General features: G+C 43.4%; 1 protein-coding gene across 4 annotated transcripts in view; it reads right to left on the bottom strand.

The window, feature by feature from the left end:
- The window catches only part of MACROD2 (mono-ADP ribosylhydrolase 2), a 978,088-nt gene that overhangs the window by 132,858 nt on the left and 826,463 nt on the right, over positions 1-18,767 (bottom strand). For all 4 annotated transcript variants that reach the window (XM_080999221.1, XM_080999220.1, XM_080999219.1 and 1 more), the window contains exon 9: positions 13,588-13,669. In XM_080999221.1, coding sequence (XP_080855347.1) covers positions 13,588-13,669 — 82 coding nt within the window. The remainder of the gene's footprint in view (positions 1-13,587; positions 13,670-18,767) is intronic.

The raw sequence follows: 18,767 nt of genomic DNA, 5'->3' as shown, positions 1-18,767 counted from the left end.
GCAACATACCCATGCATATATGCCACCAGAAAGGAAATGTCTCATAAACCCTGAGATAATGTCTCATAAGTAGAAACCGCTCTCAGTGCTCTGACACAAACAGATGAACAGGGCAAGAACCTGACTCTCTGCCTAGCAACTATTTCCATTCTTACATACACAGTTATTTTGTGTCACTGATTGATTGGGGGGCAGGGGGACATTTTCAAAAGCTGAGTGAATCTAGCCTTAGGGATTTTTTGTAAATCAGAAATGGGTAATGCGCTTAGGTGACAAAGATCTAAATGTAAATTCAGTTTGTCTCTGAATAAACTATCAAGCATTTATTTCAATAGGAAATTTGTATTTGGTAGTTTATTTACTGTAAAACTGAAGGAAATATGAGAGTAGAGAAGAAAGCAGCTATTGGGGGTGGAGTTAAAGAAGGGCACATAACGTCATGAAGTATTAATTCTATGGCTCTGTACACATTAGCAGTTTCAAACTCTGTGAGGTTATTTCTCCATTCTGCATTTCAAGTCACAATATTTGTTTGTGGGTAGGTGTTTTGAGAATTCATCCTGAATTCATCCATGCACTGTGGTTATATGTCTTTCTGTTTATCCTATACTTTTTAGCGCATTTCTCCACCATTTTTCTAACTGTAAATTGTCCTTTTAAAACCTGCATGTCTTGTGCAAGAACATCTTGATCTACTTTGATTGCAGAAACCCACATTTCTGTTACGTAATTGAATCCTGCAAAATACTGACATTCAGGAGGCGAAGTGACAAATGTTCATATATAGACAGTCGACTTGCTCACATGATTCATAATACGGTTTTGAAAATCAAACATTTGGAGAGAAATACGAACTCCGTCTTCTCAACTACCTGGACAAACAATTGTGATGTATCCATGTTCTCCTTTCCAAAGGGAATGGAAGGCAGTCAAGACCAGAAGAAGCAAAAGAACGATCCTGCTACAGAAACCAATGAAAACAGGGAGGAATATTTTCACTGATGAGCAATTTATAAAAGGTAAAGGGACCCCTGAACGTTAGGTCCAGTCGTGGCTGACTCTGGGTTTGCGGCACTCATCTCGCTTTACTGGCCAAGGGAGCCGGCGTACAGCTTCCGGGTCATGTGGCCAGCATGACTAAGCCGCTTCTGGCGAACCAGAGCAGCACACAGAAACACCGTTTACCTTCCCGCCAGAGCGGTACCTATTTATCTACTTACACTTTGACGTGCTTTTGAATTGCTAGGTTGGCAGGAGCAGGGACTGAGCAACGGGAGCTCACCCCATCGCGGGGATTCGAACCGCCAACCTTCTGATCGGCAAGTCCTAGGTTCTGTGGTTTACCCCACAGCGCCACCTGCATCCGGTATTAAAATGTTTCAATCAGTGACTGCTAACTACTGCTACTGTTGCCACCAAAATCTTTCAGATAGTTTGTAAGAGTCCCTCTGGACAAAAGTCACTGCAATTACTGAAATAGCTGGAAACAATCATTATTATTAAATAATGCTGCTTAGAAACAACTGTTTGCATCCATGAGATTGTGAAAGCTAGCCTGTATCTTTGATATGTAGATTTCACATATGACTTTAGTTTCAGGAGTCAAGTAAGACCATTCAACTTGCTTTCTTGGCATCTCTCTGGAAAAAAAAAATCCTTTATGAAATATGCATATGAAATAGGTCCTTTCCCCGATACCTAGTACGGCAGTTGCTGTAAAACACTAGGGTGTGACATTTATTGTGTTTCATTATCACTCGACTTGGCTCTACTATCTGAAATGTCTTTTGGGGTTTATTAATATGTGGGGTTTGAAATAACAAGAAATATCTGTGTCTTAAGTATGACAAACCAATTTCTTTCCTGGTTATTTTTTACTGTGTGTTTGGTTGGTCTTTAAAAATAAAATAAAATAAAATAAAACAAAATAAAATAAAATAAAAAAGGTTCACATATTAAAACATATTTCTTTAGAACTTAACTTCTCCTTGAAGAAAAGTGTGCCATTCCTGTGAACACAGAGAGAGCCCTATCCATTCAAAAACCCAGGCAAGGCAGCAATATCATCACTGTTTGAAATGCCCACTTTCCCACTTTATGAACATGTACGATATGAAATAACCCCTCAACAATACAGACGAACATTCATGAATCCCTTCTGAATGTAATCTGAGTGTCAGACAGCCAGCACAGTGGCCCCATGCTCTTTGACATGGCACCATGTAACCATATCCATTGTGCAAAACTGCAGGTTCTTCTGGAGATAGGGAATATCTTGACAGCCCAGAATAATTATAAGTGTCTTTATATGCAAATCAAAGCGAAGAAGCTGAACAAAGAGAATCGTTCACAAAAGAGTAAAGAAAAAGGAGGTAAAAAGAGAAGGCAGAATGGAATCATTTAGGAAATGTGTTCATTTTCATCAGGTTTTTTTTATTACTTTTGTAGAAAGGATGTAAATTTAGTGCTGGAGCAAAAACCCAGGAGAAGGGAAGTTTTCAGTACTATCACAAAACAGGCAAATACCCTTATCAATGTCTGCATGCTGTTCTTGTATTGTTAGGGAACCTCCTCTAGGAATATATATTTTCTTGCAAGTCCATTCAAGTCCTTGACTTCTCTGCTGGTGCTTTTCTTTCTCTCTCTTTTAAAAAAGATTAATATTACTTTCAGATGAATTGAAAGGTAGGGATGATGAAGATGTCCTGGAAAAGATTGCGCAGACCATGATCTCCACGGAGACTCTGATGACACCATTGCTTGAAGACACAATATAATGAGACCAGGAGTTGCCATCACGAGACCCGATACAAACCAAGCCTAGAGACTTAAGTGTGACTCTCAAAATCTTCTTATGGAATAGTCAGAAAATGATGATGTCTTTTGCATTTCATCCCCCTGCAGCCTCATACATATCGTTTCCAGGAAACCTCACTGCTCACTTTCCTCTTCTCTGTTATGGTTGCCATACAGGTGAAACTCGGAAAATTAGAATATTGTGGAAAAGTTCATTTATTTCCGTAATTCAACTTAAAAGGTGAAACTAATATATGAGATAGACTCATGACATGCAAAGCGAGATATGTCAAGCCTTTATTTGTTATAATTGTGATGATCATGGCGTACAGTGAAACAAGGATTGCAAATAGAGCAATATCGGACCTCTGAGAAGTAGAAGCATGCATATGTACTCAGTACTTGGTAGGGCCCCTTTTACATCAATTACTGCCTCAATGCGGCGTGGCATGGATTCTATCAGCCTGTGGCACTGCTGAGGTGTTATGGAAGACCAGGATGCTTCAATAGCAGCCTTCAGCTCTTCTGCATTGCTCGGTCTCTTGTCTCTCATCTTTCTCTTGGCAATGCCCCATAGATTCTCTATGGGGTTCAGGCCAGGCGAGTTTGCTGGCCAATCAAGCACAGTAATCCCATGGGCACTGAACCAGGTTTTGGTACTTTTGGCAGTGTGGGCAGGTGCCAAAGTCCTGCTGGAAAATGAAGTCAGCATCCCCATAAAGCATGTCTGCGGAAGGAAGCATGAAGTGCTCCAAAATCTCCTGGTAGACGGCTGCGTTGACCCTGGACTTAATGAAGCACAGTGGACCAACACCAGCTGATGACATGGCTCCCCAAATCAACACAGATTGTGGAAACTTCACACCGGACTTCAAGCATCTGGCATTGTGTGCCTCCCTATTCTTCCTCCAGACTCTGGGTCCTTGGTTTCCAAATGAGATGCAAAAGCTGCATTCATCAGAAAAGAGATTTGGGGAGCCATGTCATCAGCTGGTATACATATGCATGCTTCTACTTCTCAGAGGTCCAATATTGTTCTATTTGCAGTCCTTGTTTTACTGATTCATTTAATATTCTAATTTTCTGAGATTGTTAATTTGGGGTTTTCATCAGCTGTACTCCATAATCATCACAATTATAACAAATAAAGGTTTGACATATCTCGCTTTGCATGTCATGAGTCTATCTCATATATTAGTTTCACCTTTTAAGTTGAATTACGGAAATAAATGAACTTTTCCCCGAGATTCTAATTTTCCGAGTTTCACCTGTATGTCTGGGAAATCCCGGGCATGTCCTCTTTTTTGGGGGGCGGCAACATGCTCACCCAGGGGGATTTTTACATTTTAAAGAAAATGTCCAGGTTTTTTGGGGGGTGGCGTTATTTATTTAGCACAGGCGGCTTACGCTGCTCTGCATGCCGTGGCCACTGCCAGCCTGAGTTGGGAAAAGAGGTGCGGGGGCCCCACACGCCTCTTTCCCCAGCTTGAGCTGGCAGCAGCTCAGGCTGTCCTCTTTTTTGCTCTTCAAGATATGGTAGCCCTATTCTCTTTAATACCTGTACTGATCAATCTAGGCTTTGCCAACCTGGTGTCCTCCAATGGTTTTGGACTACAACTCCCATCAGCCCCAACCAGCATGGTCAATGTTTGAGAGTAATGGGAACTGTAGTTCAGCAAGCATCTGAAGAGGCTGGTGAAAGCTGCTTTAATCACTCACTGAGTAACAGGTGGGGAAACAAAAACAAATTCAGCTTATTTCCGTTAAGATCGCGCCTCCGCCTTAGGTGAGCCTCTCTTCCATTTGCTGAAGTACTGGTTTACCACACTGCTTCTGATGCTCATATTGTTTGGGCATTGTAGGAAACAGGATGCTAAATAGATCTAGATAGAGCCAGCACAGCTTTTTATAAAAGCCTGATATTCCTATTTAGTGTCCATACAGTGCCTGTCTGGTTTGCTAGGATATGTTGGTTTAGTGGTACTTCAGATAACCTTTTGATTTGTTGTTGTTGTTTAGTCGTTTAGCCGTGTCCGACTCTTCGTGACCCCATGGACCAGAGCACGCCAGGCACTTCTGTCCTCCACTGCCTCCCACAGTTTGGTCAAACTCATGCTGGTAGCTTCAAGAACACTGTCCAACCATCTCGTCTTCTCTCATCCCCTTCTCCTTGGGCCCTCAATCTTTCCCAACATCAGAGTCTTTTCCAGGGAGTCTTCTCTTCTCATGAGGTGGCCAAAGTACTGGAGCCTCAGCTTCAGGACCTGTCCTTCCAGTGAGCTGATCAGGGCTGATTTTCTTAAGAATGGATCGGTTTGATCTTCTTACAGTCCATGGGACTCTCAAGAGTCTCCTCCAGCACCATAATTCAAAAGCATCAATTCTTCGGCGATCAGCCTTCTTTATGGTCCAGCTCTCACTTCCATACATCACTACTGGGAAAACCATAGCTTTAACTATACAGACCTTTGTTGGCAAGGTGATGTCTCTGCTTTTTAAGATGCTGTGAGCTATATGCTTGACTTGCTGTGAAGATGTTTTCTTGAAGACAAGGAAGTGCTTTGCTCCTGTAATATTCCCCCCCCCATTTCAACTTCCTCCCAAGATTCTGTGATTGAGAACAAGTGTTGTGCTTTTTAAGGACTAAAGCTCTGAGCAGCTTTCACTTGCACCTACTCCTAGGTCTCTGCTTCCTTTTAGTTCTCCAGCAAGAACTGCAAAATGGCACATTCTTTCTGCACTTGCTGTTCATGGAAAATACTGCTGCCGGCATCTCTACAGCTATTACTGATTCCATTTCACTATATACTTTCTCATCACAGCAACAATTCTAGCATAAAGCTATAAGACAGAAGCACTAGGCAATCCACGGACCTGAGTATACTGTTACACAGAATCTAGGATGGGATAAATAAGCTTGGGGAGAGCAGGTGCTGAAGGTTTGAGGTTAGCAACAATATGCCCTGTATATGACAAACTACAAAGAGTTGAACAGCTGACTCTGAATGATCCTGTTTCACAGATAATTTGCGTACATGAGTGTGTCAGTGACCTTATAATGGTTTCGCCTCTGACTTGTTCTTAAGGTATAAGTGCAGAGCAGAGCTATATTCCATTGTAATAATGAGGCTACTCCGGCTTTAGATATATGGCCACCTTAACAGATTCAAATGTTGTGCCCTAACCAGGAGATGTCTCTGACACAACCATGCTATGAATCCCTTCAGAAATAGGAACTGTTTCTAGAAAAGCCCCAACATGTGGTCCACATTACACAGTATTTGTAGGCCACAGATAATAATTTACCCTGCAGTTATTTGAACATAAAGCCTGCATGTTTGTTACAAGGATCTTTCAAACTCTGACTTGAAGCGGCAGCTCTCTCGCCTTGTCTTCCTTGTTTCTGTCCTTTACTTTCCTCCTCTTTGCTTTCAGGCAGACTCATTTTCTGCCCACCCTCTGAAAAATACTTTCAATTCACCTACTATGATATTTTCTTATTGGCCTCTGTACCAGAGGACTGGAAATAAGCCAATGTAACATTGATATTTTTGAAAGGATGATGGATGGGGAGCAGGTAAAGATCCTAGAAAGTACAGGTTAGCTAGGTTAATGGCTGTTTTGGGTAAACTGGTAGAAAACATTACTAGAGATAAAATGGTCCAGTATATGGAAGAAGTCTTGCTGAAGAAGAAAGATAAGCCCCGTCTCATTAACATTTTGAAGTTCTTTGAGAATATGAGTGTCAATGAGCATGAGAATAAGAGCGAACTATGAGATGTTGTGGGCTAGAGTTCAAAAAAAGCTTTTGACCATGTCAACCACTAAGATTGGCTCCTGAATTAACACAGCTGTAAAGGGATAAGAGGGAAAGTCCTCTTATGGAACAGTAATTGGTAAAGAACAGGAAGTAGAGAGTAGGAATAAATGGACAGTTCTCACAATGAAGAGATACAAGAATCTGAATTGGGACTCACAGATTTCTTCTGGTTCATGAATGGCCTAGAGTAAAGGCTGAGGAGCGAGGTGGCCAAGTTTGGCGAAAAACAAAGGAGGGATTGCAAAGAGCTCCCAAATTATCTCTCAAAAATGGATAAATGGGAAATAGCATGCAATTCAACATAAATAAGTGTAAAATGATGCACACTAGGGCAAAAAAAGTCCCAATTTCTTATACCTCTGAGTTGGCACTGACTGACAAGGAAAGAGATCCAGGTGCATGACGGTTGTGAAAAAGGCAAATTCCATTCTAGGAAGCATTAGGAAAAGGATCAAAAAGAAAAATGTCAATATTGTAATGCCTTTACATGAATCCATGCTGTGTGACCACACTTGGAAAACTTTGTGATTGTTCGGATCGCAGCTTGGATACAGTGGAGCTGGAAAACGGTACAGAAAATGGAAACTGCAATGACCAAGGGGCTGGAGCAACTCCTCTACGAGCAAAAATTGCGGCATTTGGGGGCTTTTTTTTTTTTAAGTTTAGACAAATTCATGGTAGGATAGGGTTCTCAAGGTCTACTAGTCACTATAGCGATATGCTACCTCTCGGTTGTTGGGAAACTGGGTAAGAGACAGCTGATGCTTCTATGTGCTGGCATATGGTTGGCCACTGTGGGAAATAGGATGCTGGACTAGGCAAGTCTGATCCATCAGGACTCTTCTTATGTGCTTCTCTAAATTGCTTGAGCATGTGGAATAATAATAATAATAATAATAATAATAATAATAATAATAATAATAATTTATTATTTGTACCCCGCCCATCTGGCTGGGTTTCCCCAGCCACTCTGGGCGGCTTCCATAGAAACCAAAAATACACTAAAATATCACACATTAAAAACTTCCCTAACCATGGCTGCCTTAAGATGTCTTCTGAATGTCAGGTAGTTGTTTATCGCTTTGACATCTTATGGGAGGGCGTTCCACAGGGCGGGCGCCACTACCGAGAAGGCCCTCTGCCTGGTTCCCTGTAGCTTTGCTTCTCGCAATGAGGGAACCGCCAGAAGGCCCTCGGCGCTGGACCTCAGCGTCCGGGCAGAACGATGGGGGTGGAGACGCTCCTTCAGGTATACTGGGCCGAGGCCGTATAGGAATATACCAGGTGCATCTGATTCTTCCCTTTCAGCTTTCTTCTTGATCTAGTGACTGACTGATTGGTTAGATTTATAAATCTGCCCTTCACTGAAAGGTCTGAAGTGGTGTACACAGTGCCTTTTTTCCCCTAAAAAAATGTTTAGGGGTATTCTCGTTTTCCTACTCATACTGAAACACTGCCCCTCAATGAGGCCAAACTTAGGGGGTCTCAATGAGGCCAAAATGCTTAGGGGTATGCGTCTCCCCAGAAACAAACACTGGGTATACATATATCATAAAACTCACAAACGAACATTTTGCACGAATATCTCATGAAGCAAACATTAAAACAGCATAATAAACAAAACTCAACTTGCATAGCTCATCCACAAACCAAGCAATCTCATTACAGTGTATAGCTTATGTTAGCAACACAGAAACTAACCCTTTCAAAGTGCCTTCTTGAGGGTTTGCAGTCAAATTTATGTCCATTTCATTCCACTCAGTGCTATTTTTCTAGAAAAAGAGGTGATGGAGCTCACCATCAGCGCCTCCCTTGTTCTCTTAGAATGGCAATGACGCCCACCTAAGAGGTGCCGGAACTGAGGTCCCATGAGTTCCGACTGGGGGGAAAAAGCCATGGTTCTACTAAACACAAAACCCTATGACCTTTCTCAGGCTATTGCTGCTTCCTGTGATAATCTCTCTTCTCCAATCTCTGCTTTATCTGGCTCTTTTGTACCCCTTTGTAGGATCTCAGGAGACTGTCTTACACTGCATGAGATCACTGGTCCATCTACGTCAGGTTGGTCTACATGGACTGCCAGAAGCAATCTGGGGTTTCCGGCAGGGGTCTCCCCCAGTCCCCCTTAGAGATGCCAGAATCTGAACCTGGGACGTATCACTGAGCATGGTTCTTCAGTAGGTACTGTACTTTTGAATTGTAACTGTACCTTTTTTATTATTTGTAAAGAAACAGTTTTAATGAGTTAATTACTTGAGAATAAGAACATTATTAAGTGGTAGAAGGCATTTGTGCTCACTGAAGTGATAGCAAGTTCAGCCTTAAGACATATACAGAAGATCTTACTTTTGGATATAAAATAATTAGGTAGTTCTGAATTCATAATAATTAATGCAGTTAAATTCTGATCTCATGGTCATTAGAATCACCACTCCATCAAGTGGTGGATCAAAAGGAGAAGACACATCCTTTTATTGTTCTTCAACTTCCCTGACCATGTGCAGGACAATATCATGAGTCCATGCATGGGATGATTTCATAGAATCATTGAATTGTATCATTGGGACGATCTGAATGTTATGATTTTAATAATGTATCTTTAGATATCCTGGCAATATCTCCGTATGGAGGTGTCAAAAGTATCTGAAGGACTGGATAGATGCTACTTTTATGATGCTGTACTTTTACCTGCTTTTATAAGTTACATTGAACTATATTATTGTAGAATTGCTTTACTACTTTTGTCATAATTTGTCCTGGGATCACATGATGAAGAGAAGCTAGAATTTCTCTTCTTAAATAAACAAACAAATGCATAAAGCGAGTGTCAGGGAACTGACATTGGAGCTAGAGGTGGAGGCAAGGCTCCCAAGCGATGCTGGAGAAGGGCCCAGCAGGGAGAGAGGCAGCTCATCAGCTGGGGAAGGAAATCAGCGTAACACCAGGGAGATGGGGGAATCGGCGAGGGGGCTCCAGGACTCCTCGCCGGAGACCAGCGGGGAGAGTACGGGTTCTGCGCTACCCACACCCTCCCTGCGCAGAAGACTTCCGCGCAGAGAGAGTAGGAGGAGACTTGGCGTCAAACAGCTTTTACGCTGGAAAAGGTTTAAGAAACTCCCACTGACGGATTCTGCTAGCGACTGAAACAGCCACTAAGTGAAGGGCTGTCCAGACAGAAAAGGTTTAACAAGGCAACCTAGCCAGGAGTGGCGGCAACTTACACACGAGCAACCCCTATATTTATTACAGCGAGCTTTCCTTTTCTTTTCTTTTTTGGCCACAGTAAGTAGCTGGACAGCCAGTAGCAACTGAGAGTTCATGTGAGGATTAAGGGTTTGATTTTCCATTTTGGTATACTCTGGCACTCTGGCAGCAAAGTAGACCTTAGTTTTCCTTGATAAGCAAACTTCTTTGGCTGTAATTCAGGCAATCTGTTGAGCTGCTGCAGACAAATCTGCTTGTTACTTCAGTATATATACAGGCCCTTCAGCCCACCTCTGATCCAAAAGATGAAAATGGGACTGGAAACAATTGTTAAAGGAGAGAAGTGTATCCTCCTTTTCAAGCATCTCTTTCCCCTCCCTTCACCACAAACAATATGGGGACAGGGATATTTAGCACTGAAAGACTTCTGACTCATCTTCCTACCACTGTGAGGTGGAGGCCCAAGGCCGAGGCCAGTGTAAACCTCTGCTCACATGTTTGTTTCACATTTATATCCCACCTTTCTTCTGTCTTGGAACCCAGGGCAATGTATATATTACTCTCATGCAGTTCTCCCATCCAGGCACTGACCAGACCCAGAGTTGCTTAGCTTTAGCAAAGCTGCATTAGCTGCCTTCAGACCATACCCTGAAGCCATATTCTTAGCTGTGCACTGCAGTGCTGAGATGGTAGCACAGGAAGTACCATATATGAGTACCCATTATCTGCTTCACTTGCTAGAGGATTCTTCAAAGGAGACATGATGAACAGGAGGAACAGACCAGAAGAATTTAACTACATTGTTGAGAGCCAGTGTGGTTCAAATCCTTAGCCATGAAGCTAACTGGGTGACCTTGGTCCAGTCACAGTGTCTCAGCCTAGCATAACTCACAGAATGGCTGTGGGGTTTGAATTAGAAGGGAGAGAACCATGTACATAATCTTGAGCTCATTGGAGAAAAGGTGAGATATAAATGAAAGGAAGAAAGGGGGGTGTGTGGAGGGAGAGGAGACTCCTATGAAAAACAGAAAATGACATTTCCAAAGTGGTCTGAGGGGAGCTGCCTTGTGCTGAGGGTGGCTTGTTTGCAGGGACAATTTCGGCCTTACATTTTCATGTTTTCAAGACAAGAGAGGGCTCCAGACCTATACGAGATAAGTTTACCAATGTAATGAGATCAGGGAGAATGCATGGGAAAATGAGGATCACAAGAGATCATTACTCGTCTCTCAGCCTTGAGGTGAATTATAAGTAATCCCTCTAAAGACCTATGGTGTCAGGGAGGGATTTAACGGATTCTGGGAGATTCTGAAAAGGAGGCAAAAAAAGATGGGGGGGGGGGGGCTTCCAGTATTTCAAAATCAATATGAAAATAGTTGAAATTATAAGCATCTGCCAATCATCTGTTTAGTAAAAGTTCATATAAATCACTGCTGAAAAACAGCTGCTTTTTCTGGGGATGCAGGAGGATAGAAGCTTTCCCTTCCATAGTTACAGCTGTGTTTCCCAGGAACAATTGGGCTGTTGCCTGCTGTTTGGCTTCCATGGGACTGTTCCTGTGCCCCTGGTTCCTCTCTTCATATTCACAAACAGCCACAACTACTGGATTATTCAGCTCACTTTTGTTTATTAGGGGCGAGGTGTCACATTATTCCCCCACTGAATACCCTTCCTGCAGATCCTTGTTGGGCCAGTATTCGGCTATAGGCCAAGGTCTCACCCTGTAGCCAGCCAGCCCCTATAGTTCCTCTATCTTCTCCGTATAGTTTTTCCTTTATGGGGCTTTGGCTCAACTGGAAATGCACCCAGCAACGTCCCCCACCCCACCCCCTCTTCCCTTCCTCCTCCATTATAAGGAACTTTGAAGTTTCATTGCCAATATCTATGTCTCCCTTCTGTTGTTTCTTATCTGTCTTATTAATAATAATAATAATTAATAATAATAATAATAATAATAATAATAATAATAATAATATATTATTTATACCCCGCCCATCTGGCTGAGTTTCCCCAGCCACTCTGAGCGGCTTCCAATCAAGTGTTAAAAACAATACAGCATTAAATATTAAGAACTTCCCTAAACAGGGCTGCCTTCAGATGTCTCTTAAAGATAAGATAGCTGCTTATTTCCTTGACATCTGATGGGAGGGCGTTCCACAGGGAAGGTGCCACTACCGAGAAGGCCCTCTGTCTGGTTCCCTGTAACCTCACTTCTCGTAATGAGGCAACCGCCAGAAGGCCCTCGGCGCTGGATCTCAGTGTCTGGGCTGAACGATGGGGGTGGAGACGCTCCTTCAGGTATACAGGACCGAGGCCATTTAGGGCTTTAAAGGTGAGCACCAACACTTTGAATTGTGCTCAGAAACGTACTGGGAGCCAATGCAGCTCTCTCAGGACCGGTGTTATGTGGTCCCGGCGGCCACTCCCAGTCACCAGTCTAGCTGCCGCATTCTGGATTATTAGGCCCTATTGCAGGGCAGGGTGGAGTCAGCCCATCCATGAGGTGAGGCAGTTGCCTCAGGTGGCGGCAGATGCTGCCTCCTCTGCTGCCATTTGCAGCTGCCACCTCCATGCCCAGCTGCTGCCCCCTTTGCTACCGCCTCCTCAGAGGCAGCCACAGTGGGGCGTGCATGCACCTGCAGGAGACAGGCAAAATGTCCTGGGCCAGCCCAGCAGCAGAGAAGAGAAATGGTGTGTCTAGTCTGACTGCAGGGTTGTCTCCCAGCCATTCCCCACCAGCAATCCCTGCTGAGCAGGGCTATCTGTGGTTCTGCATCCATGCAGGAGGGAAGCAACACAGGGCAGTTGGGCAGTCCTTGGAAGCCCTTCACTGAAACATCTGAACTGGCCCCTAGTGTGTGCCCAACAGAGGAGGAGGTCTGTGGGTGGCGAAGTTACATTTGGATGTGGTGATGGACCACAGTGAAGAGAGAGAGAAAATGGTTGTTTGATTTTACCTGTAGCTCTTGGAGGTAATTAGAAATAGCTGCAAACTTGTGTGAGTGCATGAAACAGATTTCTGAAGGAAAGGGGGATACTTCCATGTAAAGAAATGTTTTTTGCAAAAGTTTGTTCCAATAAACCCTCAAATTTCAGGTCAATTATTGAACACTTGTGATGACTATACACCCATTTTTACACGATTTTTTAACTAAATAAAATAAAATAAATATTTATACCCCGCCCTTCCCAGTTCAAAAAACGGGCTCAGGGCGGCTAACAACAAATTTAAAGCACTTAATTGTAAAAGCAGCATAAAATACAGTATAAAAACATGAATAACAATAAAATTCAAAGTTCAGAAATCAATTTAGGGGAAATCCATCTAATAAGAATTAGATAATCACCAGGGCTAGCTAGCTGAATTAGTCCTACTTGGGCCAGCGAGGAGGCCAGGGGAGAATTAGGGGTCTCAGAGTGGGTATTCTTCATAAAAGGGGAGGGGAAGGGAAGAGAAGGGAAATAGAATATCAGGCTGAATTCAAATTAACGGCCAGGCGGAATAGCTCTGTCTTACAGGCCTGACAGAAGGAGGTTAAATCCTGAAGGGCCCTAGTCTCATGGGAAAGAGCATTCCACCAGGTCGGAGCCATCACTGAAAAGGCCCTGGCCCTGGTGGAGGATAGTCTGACATGTTTTATACACCATTGAAGATACTGAGAAATGTCATAAAGATATAAATCACACACTATACATACATATAGTATGTGGGCAGTATCTGAAGAAGAATACATTTCTTTTTCAAGGAAACAAATAAATTAACACACCTGCAGGGAAGAATTCATTCATTTTCTTCTTGTAAATTTTGTAGTCAACCTCCAAAAATACACAAAAAATGACACGATCCATCTGTAAGGGGAAAAGAAAAGCCAAAGGTTTATTAAGCAAGGTGGTTTCTGGAGTCTAGTCCGAGCTGTAATGAAGGGTGAGCAGATGGCCTGGTATGTCAATCCACAAGTTCCTCCCACTCTTAAAGGCATGTCTTCTGCTATCATGAACACATGCAAGCAAGGCCATTATTTCCAGCAGCAGAAATGAAGCCAGGGACTATTTGTTGGTGATGTGATGACTCTATGCATGTTACAGGAAATGACCATTTGGAAATGACCACCTGTGCATATGTTAAGAGTCTCTCTCTCTCTCTCTCTCTCTCTCTCTCTCTCTCTCTCTTTTTCCCAAGCACACCTGCAGAAACTGGGTTTGGAGCGGGGAGAGGAGAACATGCCAAAAAGAGCTTTGGTGTTGCAAGTGAGCTAGTATCTGCCGTATAGATCACAGACCCTTTAAGGGTTTGAAACTAAGGTATGAATCAAGAGGTTCCCAGTTTGACACTTGTCTCTTCCATGAAATCACTATGTAGCCTTAGGCAAGCCACTCTTTTTGTCTTCGTCTCTCTCTCTCTCAGCTTCAGTTCCCCTCCCGCCACCTGCATATGTAGTAAGACTACTACTACTACCTTACAGGGTTGTTGCGATAATTATAATTAGAAAATGTTATAATGAACATTTGAAAGCACTATAGATTACTGTTGATAGATTATACCCTGCTCCAAGGAGCAGTATACAATGGAAACAGCAAAAAGCAAAAGACAATGTAAAACAATAGAAGACAAGACAGAATAGCTAGGGCAGTTCAAAAGCCCACCAAAAGGAGAATTTTCGACTGCTCTCCTAAACATAAACATTGCTGAGGCGTGGATTGCAAGCTAAGTGGGTAAGGTCACCACTGCCCAAGGCCCTTACAATACTATACAAATAGACAAACACAGGACTGCATGTGTAAAATTAGTTCTGTGCTGTGTCCTTTGTTAACAGCCAGCTGCTTACGCAACTTGGCCTTGAGCCTGATACAAGCAAGACCAGGATATTTTGACTATGCAGCAATCTAACATTTGGCAGATGACTCATGAGACGGACATCTGCCAGGTATACAATAGAGTAAATGGGTTAAAACAAAGAACCCCATCATTCAGTCCCACCAAAAACAAAGCAAAAAGTGTTTCTGCGGGAATGTTTACTGCTTCTGAAAGACTTCTCAAAAGCTTTTAGTCCATCGTTATATTTATAGAAACCTACCTACTCCTAATCTAGAAGTGCTTATGCAAAAACAAAGAGAACAGCACAAGCCAGCCAGATGGCAGGCAGCGAGCACGGTAAATAAAACAGTTCATACAGAATGTTTTAAAAGTCAAATAAAGCTAGCCATGTAAAAGCCACAAACAGTACACAACTACCGGTTCTTAACATGGATTCCTGGCAGGCGGCTTTCGAATTAAAAAAAAGAAGTTTTTCCAAAGAATTCATTTTAAAAATGAATTAAAAAGAAAAAAATGCTTTGTCTGTAACTCTACATCTCTCCACCCATCATAAGTGCTGACACCGTTGAGACAGACTAAGGATTCAATAGCTCAAGAGGGCTGGTTAACACTTCAGAGCTGCCATCTTCTGTGGCTTCCTGGAGAGGAAGTAGGCGAATGACAAACAATTCACCACATAACCACCTTGTGGAGCATTCTGCTACTCACCAGGCTTCTCAATACTTGGCAACCTGCTTGTTCTACAAAAATTCATAATACATAGCAATTGGTTACTAGGAACCTGAAGTCAATGATTTGGCTGGCGAGTTCAAATCAGCATATGAAACTACTTAGCTGTCCCCCATCTTCAGTGTGGTCTCTTTGGCTAACAGCCCTTCTTGCTTATCCACCCCATTCATTAAAATTGTCAGCGGTACAACTTCTGCCAAAACAGGGGGCAGCAGATTGTAAGCACTTTTGTGTTATTTGCACACCGACGACGCACACTGCAGCTGTCTGCTGAAGCTGGTCCACTATCCCTGCCGCCACACCCCTTTTTGTTCTACAGTGCCATGGCACACTGCCAGCACACTTGCCTGGGGGTGTCAGGAAGCAACAGCAGCACATGTCAGTGTGTGAGAGCTTGTAGCTCAAAGCCCATGATGCCCATTGTCCTGGGTAACCGAGATTGTTGGTGAGGTCAGCCAAGGACTGAGCCAATGTCAGCATATTCAATGTAGGCTTCCACTTTGTGGGAATAAAACAGACAGGTTGCTTTCTCCTTAGCACGGGCTATGGAGTAGTAGAAGAAGAAGAGTTTGGATTTGATATCCCACTTTATCACTACCCTAAGGAGTCTCAAAGCGGTTAACAATCTCCTTTTCCCTTCCTCCCCCACAACAAACACTCTGTGAGGTGAGTGAGGCTAAGAGACTTCAGAGAAGTGTGACAAGCCCAAGGTCACCCAGCAGCTGCATGTGGAGGAGCGGGGAAGCAAATCCGGTTCACCAGATTACAGTGGTACCTCGGGTTACAGATGCTTCAGGTTACAGACTCTGCTAACTCAAAAATAGTACCTTGGGTTAAGAACTTTGCTTCAGGATGAGAACAGAAATCGTGCGGCATGGCGGCAGCGGGAGGCCCCATGAGCTAAAGTGGTGCCTCAGGTTAAGAACAGTTTCAGGTTAAGAACGGACCTCCGGAACGAATTAAGTTCTTAACCCGAGGTACCACTGTACAAGTCCACTGCTCTTAACCACTACACCACACTGGCTCTCAGAAGGTGCTGCAAATCCTTCCTATCTATTACTTTCCTTCCTTTCTGCCTACCCCCACCCACAACCTTAAGAACATAGGAAGCTGCCTTATATTGAGCCAGACCACTGGTCAATCTATTTCACTGCTGTGTATCTTGATTGCCGGCAGCTCCCTTGGGTTTCAACCAGGGCACAATTCCTAGCCCTCACTAAAGATGCTGAGACTGAACCTCAAACCTTCTGCATGCAAGGCAGATGCTGTCCCGCCAAGCTACAGTGGTCTCCTTGTGTTTTCTCTACTTGCTCCCACCAGCCTCTACCCTTGACCCTCTCCATCCTGGTGCTACAGCTGCCATGTCCCTTCTCTCTCACTTCAGAAACAGCACTGGATATAGGACTTGGCACTAGAGTCATCACTTTGTTTAGGGAGGCCATGATTTCTTTAATGCTTTCTGCAACTTGTTAGTTTCTTAGCCATGCAGGGAACTACTAGCTTAATGGGGATTTTATTGTTGTATCCACACAAAATATGCAGACGGGTCCACACACATTCACACTTTACAAACTGCACATTATGCACACATGCCTGTGTTGTAGGCACACATTCTGCGACTCAACGGCAGCTTTTTCAAGCTCCACATTTCTTCATGCTAAACAGTAAGGGAACTTTCTAGGCACTGAATAGTTTTCCAACCCCATGAAACTTTTTAAGTGGCCCTAGCATATATAATCTATATGAGTCAATTCCACTGCAAATGTGTGAAGTGTCCTATTTTTAAGCATGCATAAAATGCTGTGATGACAGCTCAGATCCTGTGTTTATCTGATTGAATGGCATGTGTTGGCAGATAGTAAATTTGAAATTGTACCATATTCTTGCATCTTGCCAGTCAGAGAATCCCCCCCCCCCCCCGGATATAGATAAAATAAGTTGAATTTAAGCTGTGCAAAGCTCTCCTTCTCTTCACCACTTCCTTTCCAAATCAAATGGCTGCAAAAGCTGGGTATGGGGAGAGAAATTGCTTGGAGGCTGACTTACAAAAGCACTACAGGACCCCTGGGACTCTCTTTTGTCATTCTACAAAGCAAATCTTCCTTCTCTTGTGGCTTGTGAAATGCCAACGTGATTAGACATTTCATGCTGTCCCCATTGTAGAAGGGAGAGCAAGAATATGGAGACACTCATCTGGCCAGCCAATATCCTTCTATAGCCTCTGGTTCTTCCACAGCCAAGTGGAAGAGAGAACCAGTCGTCTGAGGAAGAAGCATAAAGAGGCTAACAACATGAAGGCATCATGACTCATCCTTGATTGACAGCCCTGTTTTTGGCACCTAGTGCCGGGAGCACTTCTTCTATTGCTCTTTCCCCCACCCTGCAGGCTTGGTTAAATTTTGCTTGCTTCACGCCTATGAATAGGCAGATCAAAGAGGCCATAAGTGAAGAGCACTGTAGCAAAGGAAAAAGAAAGTTCAATTGCATTAGCTTTTTCACTTACAAGGCAGCTTTACAGCTCCAGGCTGCAGATCACATTGATCTTTTTCTTCTTCTTCGGAGCCTGTGGTAATTCATGGAGTCTATTTGAGATTGGAGCACCACTCTTATGTACCCAAGCATCTCCCTAGCACCGGCAGTTTTGCAGGACTTGGCATAGCATGGTGGTAGCAGGTTGTTCATATTTTGAGAGAAACCCACCCTGACCCTGAGTGAGATCTTTAAAACCAGTAAAAAAATTAAACAGGAGAAATATTTTTCTGCTGTGCATTTGGAATCTGAAATTATTATGTCCCTTTCAAGTGGTAAGAGGAGGAAAGGGATAGGAGAGGAAGCAGATCTTCCATTATTTCATTAGGAAATACAGTGACACCTCTGGTTATGTTACTTAATTCATTCCGGAGGTCCGTTCTTAACCTGAAACTGTTCTTAACTTGAAGTACCACTTTAGCTAATGGGGCCTCTTGCCGCCGCCATGCTGCCGCTGTGCAATTTCTGTTCTCATCCTGAAGCAAAGTTCTTAACCCGAGGTACTATTTCTGGGTTAGCGGAGTCTGTAACCTGAAGCATATGTAACCTGAAGCGTCTGTAATCCGAGGTACCACTGTATCCAGTCTGGTGCCAAAACCAGGTGCTGTAGGACTCCAATTCTGATCAGTCCCACATGGTACGGCCAATAGTCAGGGACAATGACAGCTGTTGCTATTGGCATCCCTCTGTCTCAGGAGCATAGCTGTCAACTTACAGATTTGAAAATAAGGGACCAGCAGCCTTGAAAATAAGGGACCAGCAGCCAAAATAAGGGACCTGCAGCCTCACCTGTTCCAGGCACTCCAGTCTTCCTGTCCTCCTGCAGTCTGGTCAAACTCATGCTGGTAGCTTCGAGAACACTGTCCAACCAAC

The sequence above is a fragment of the Podarcis pityusensis genome (assembly GCF_964106645.2).
Source record: "Podarcis pityusensis genome assembly, chromosome: 3".
In the NCBI taxonomy this organism is placed as follows: domain Eukaryota; kingdom Metazoa; phylum Chordata; class Lepidosauria; order Squamata; family Lacertidae; genus Podarcis; species Podarcis pityusensis.
This window is presented reverse-complemented; position numbering and strand designations above follow the sequence as displayed.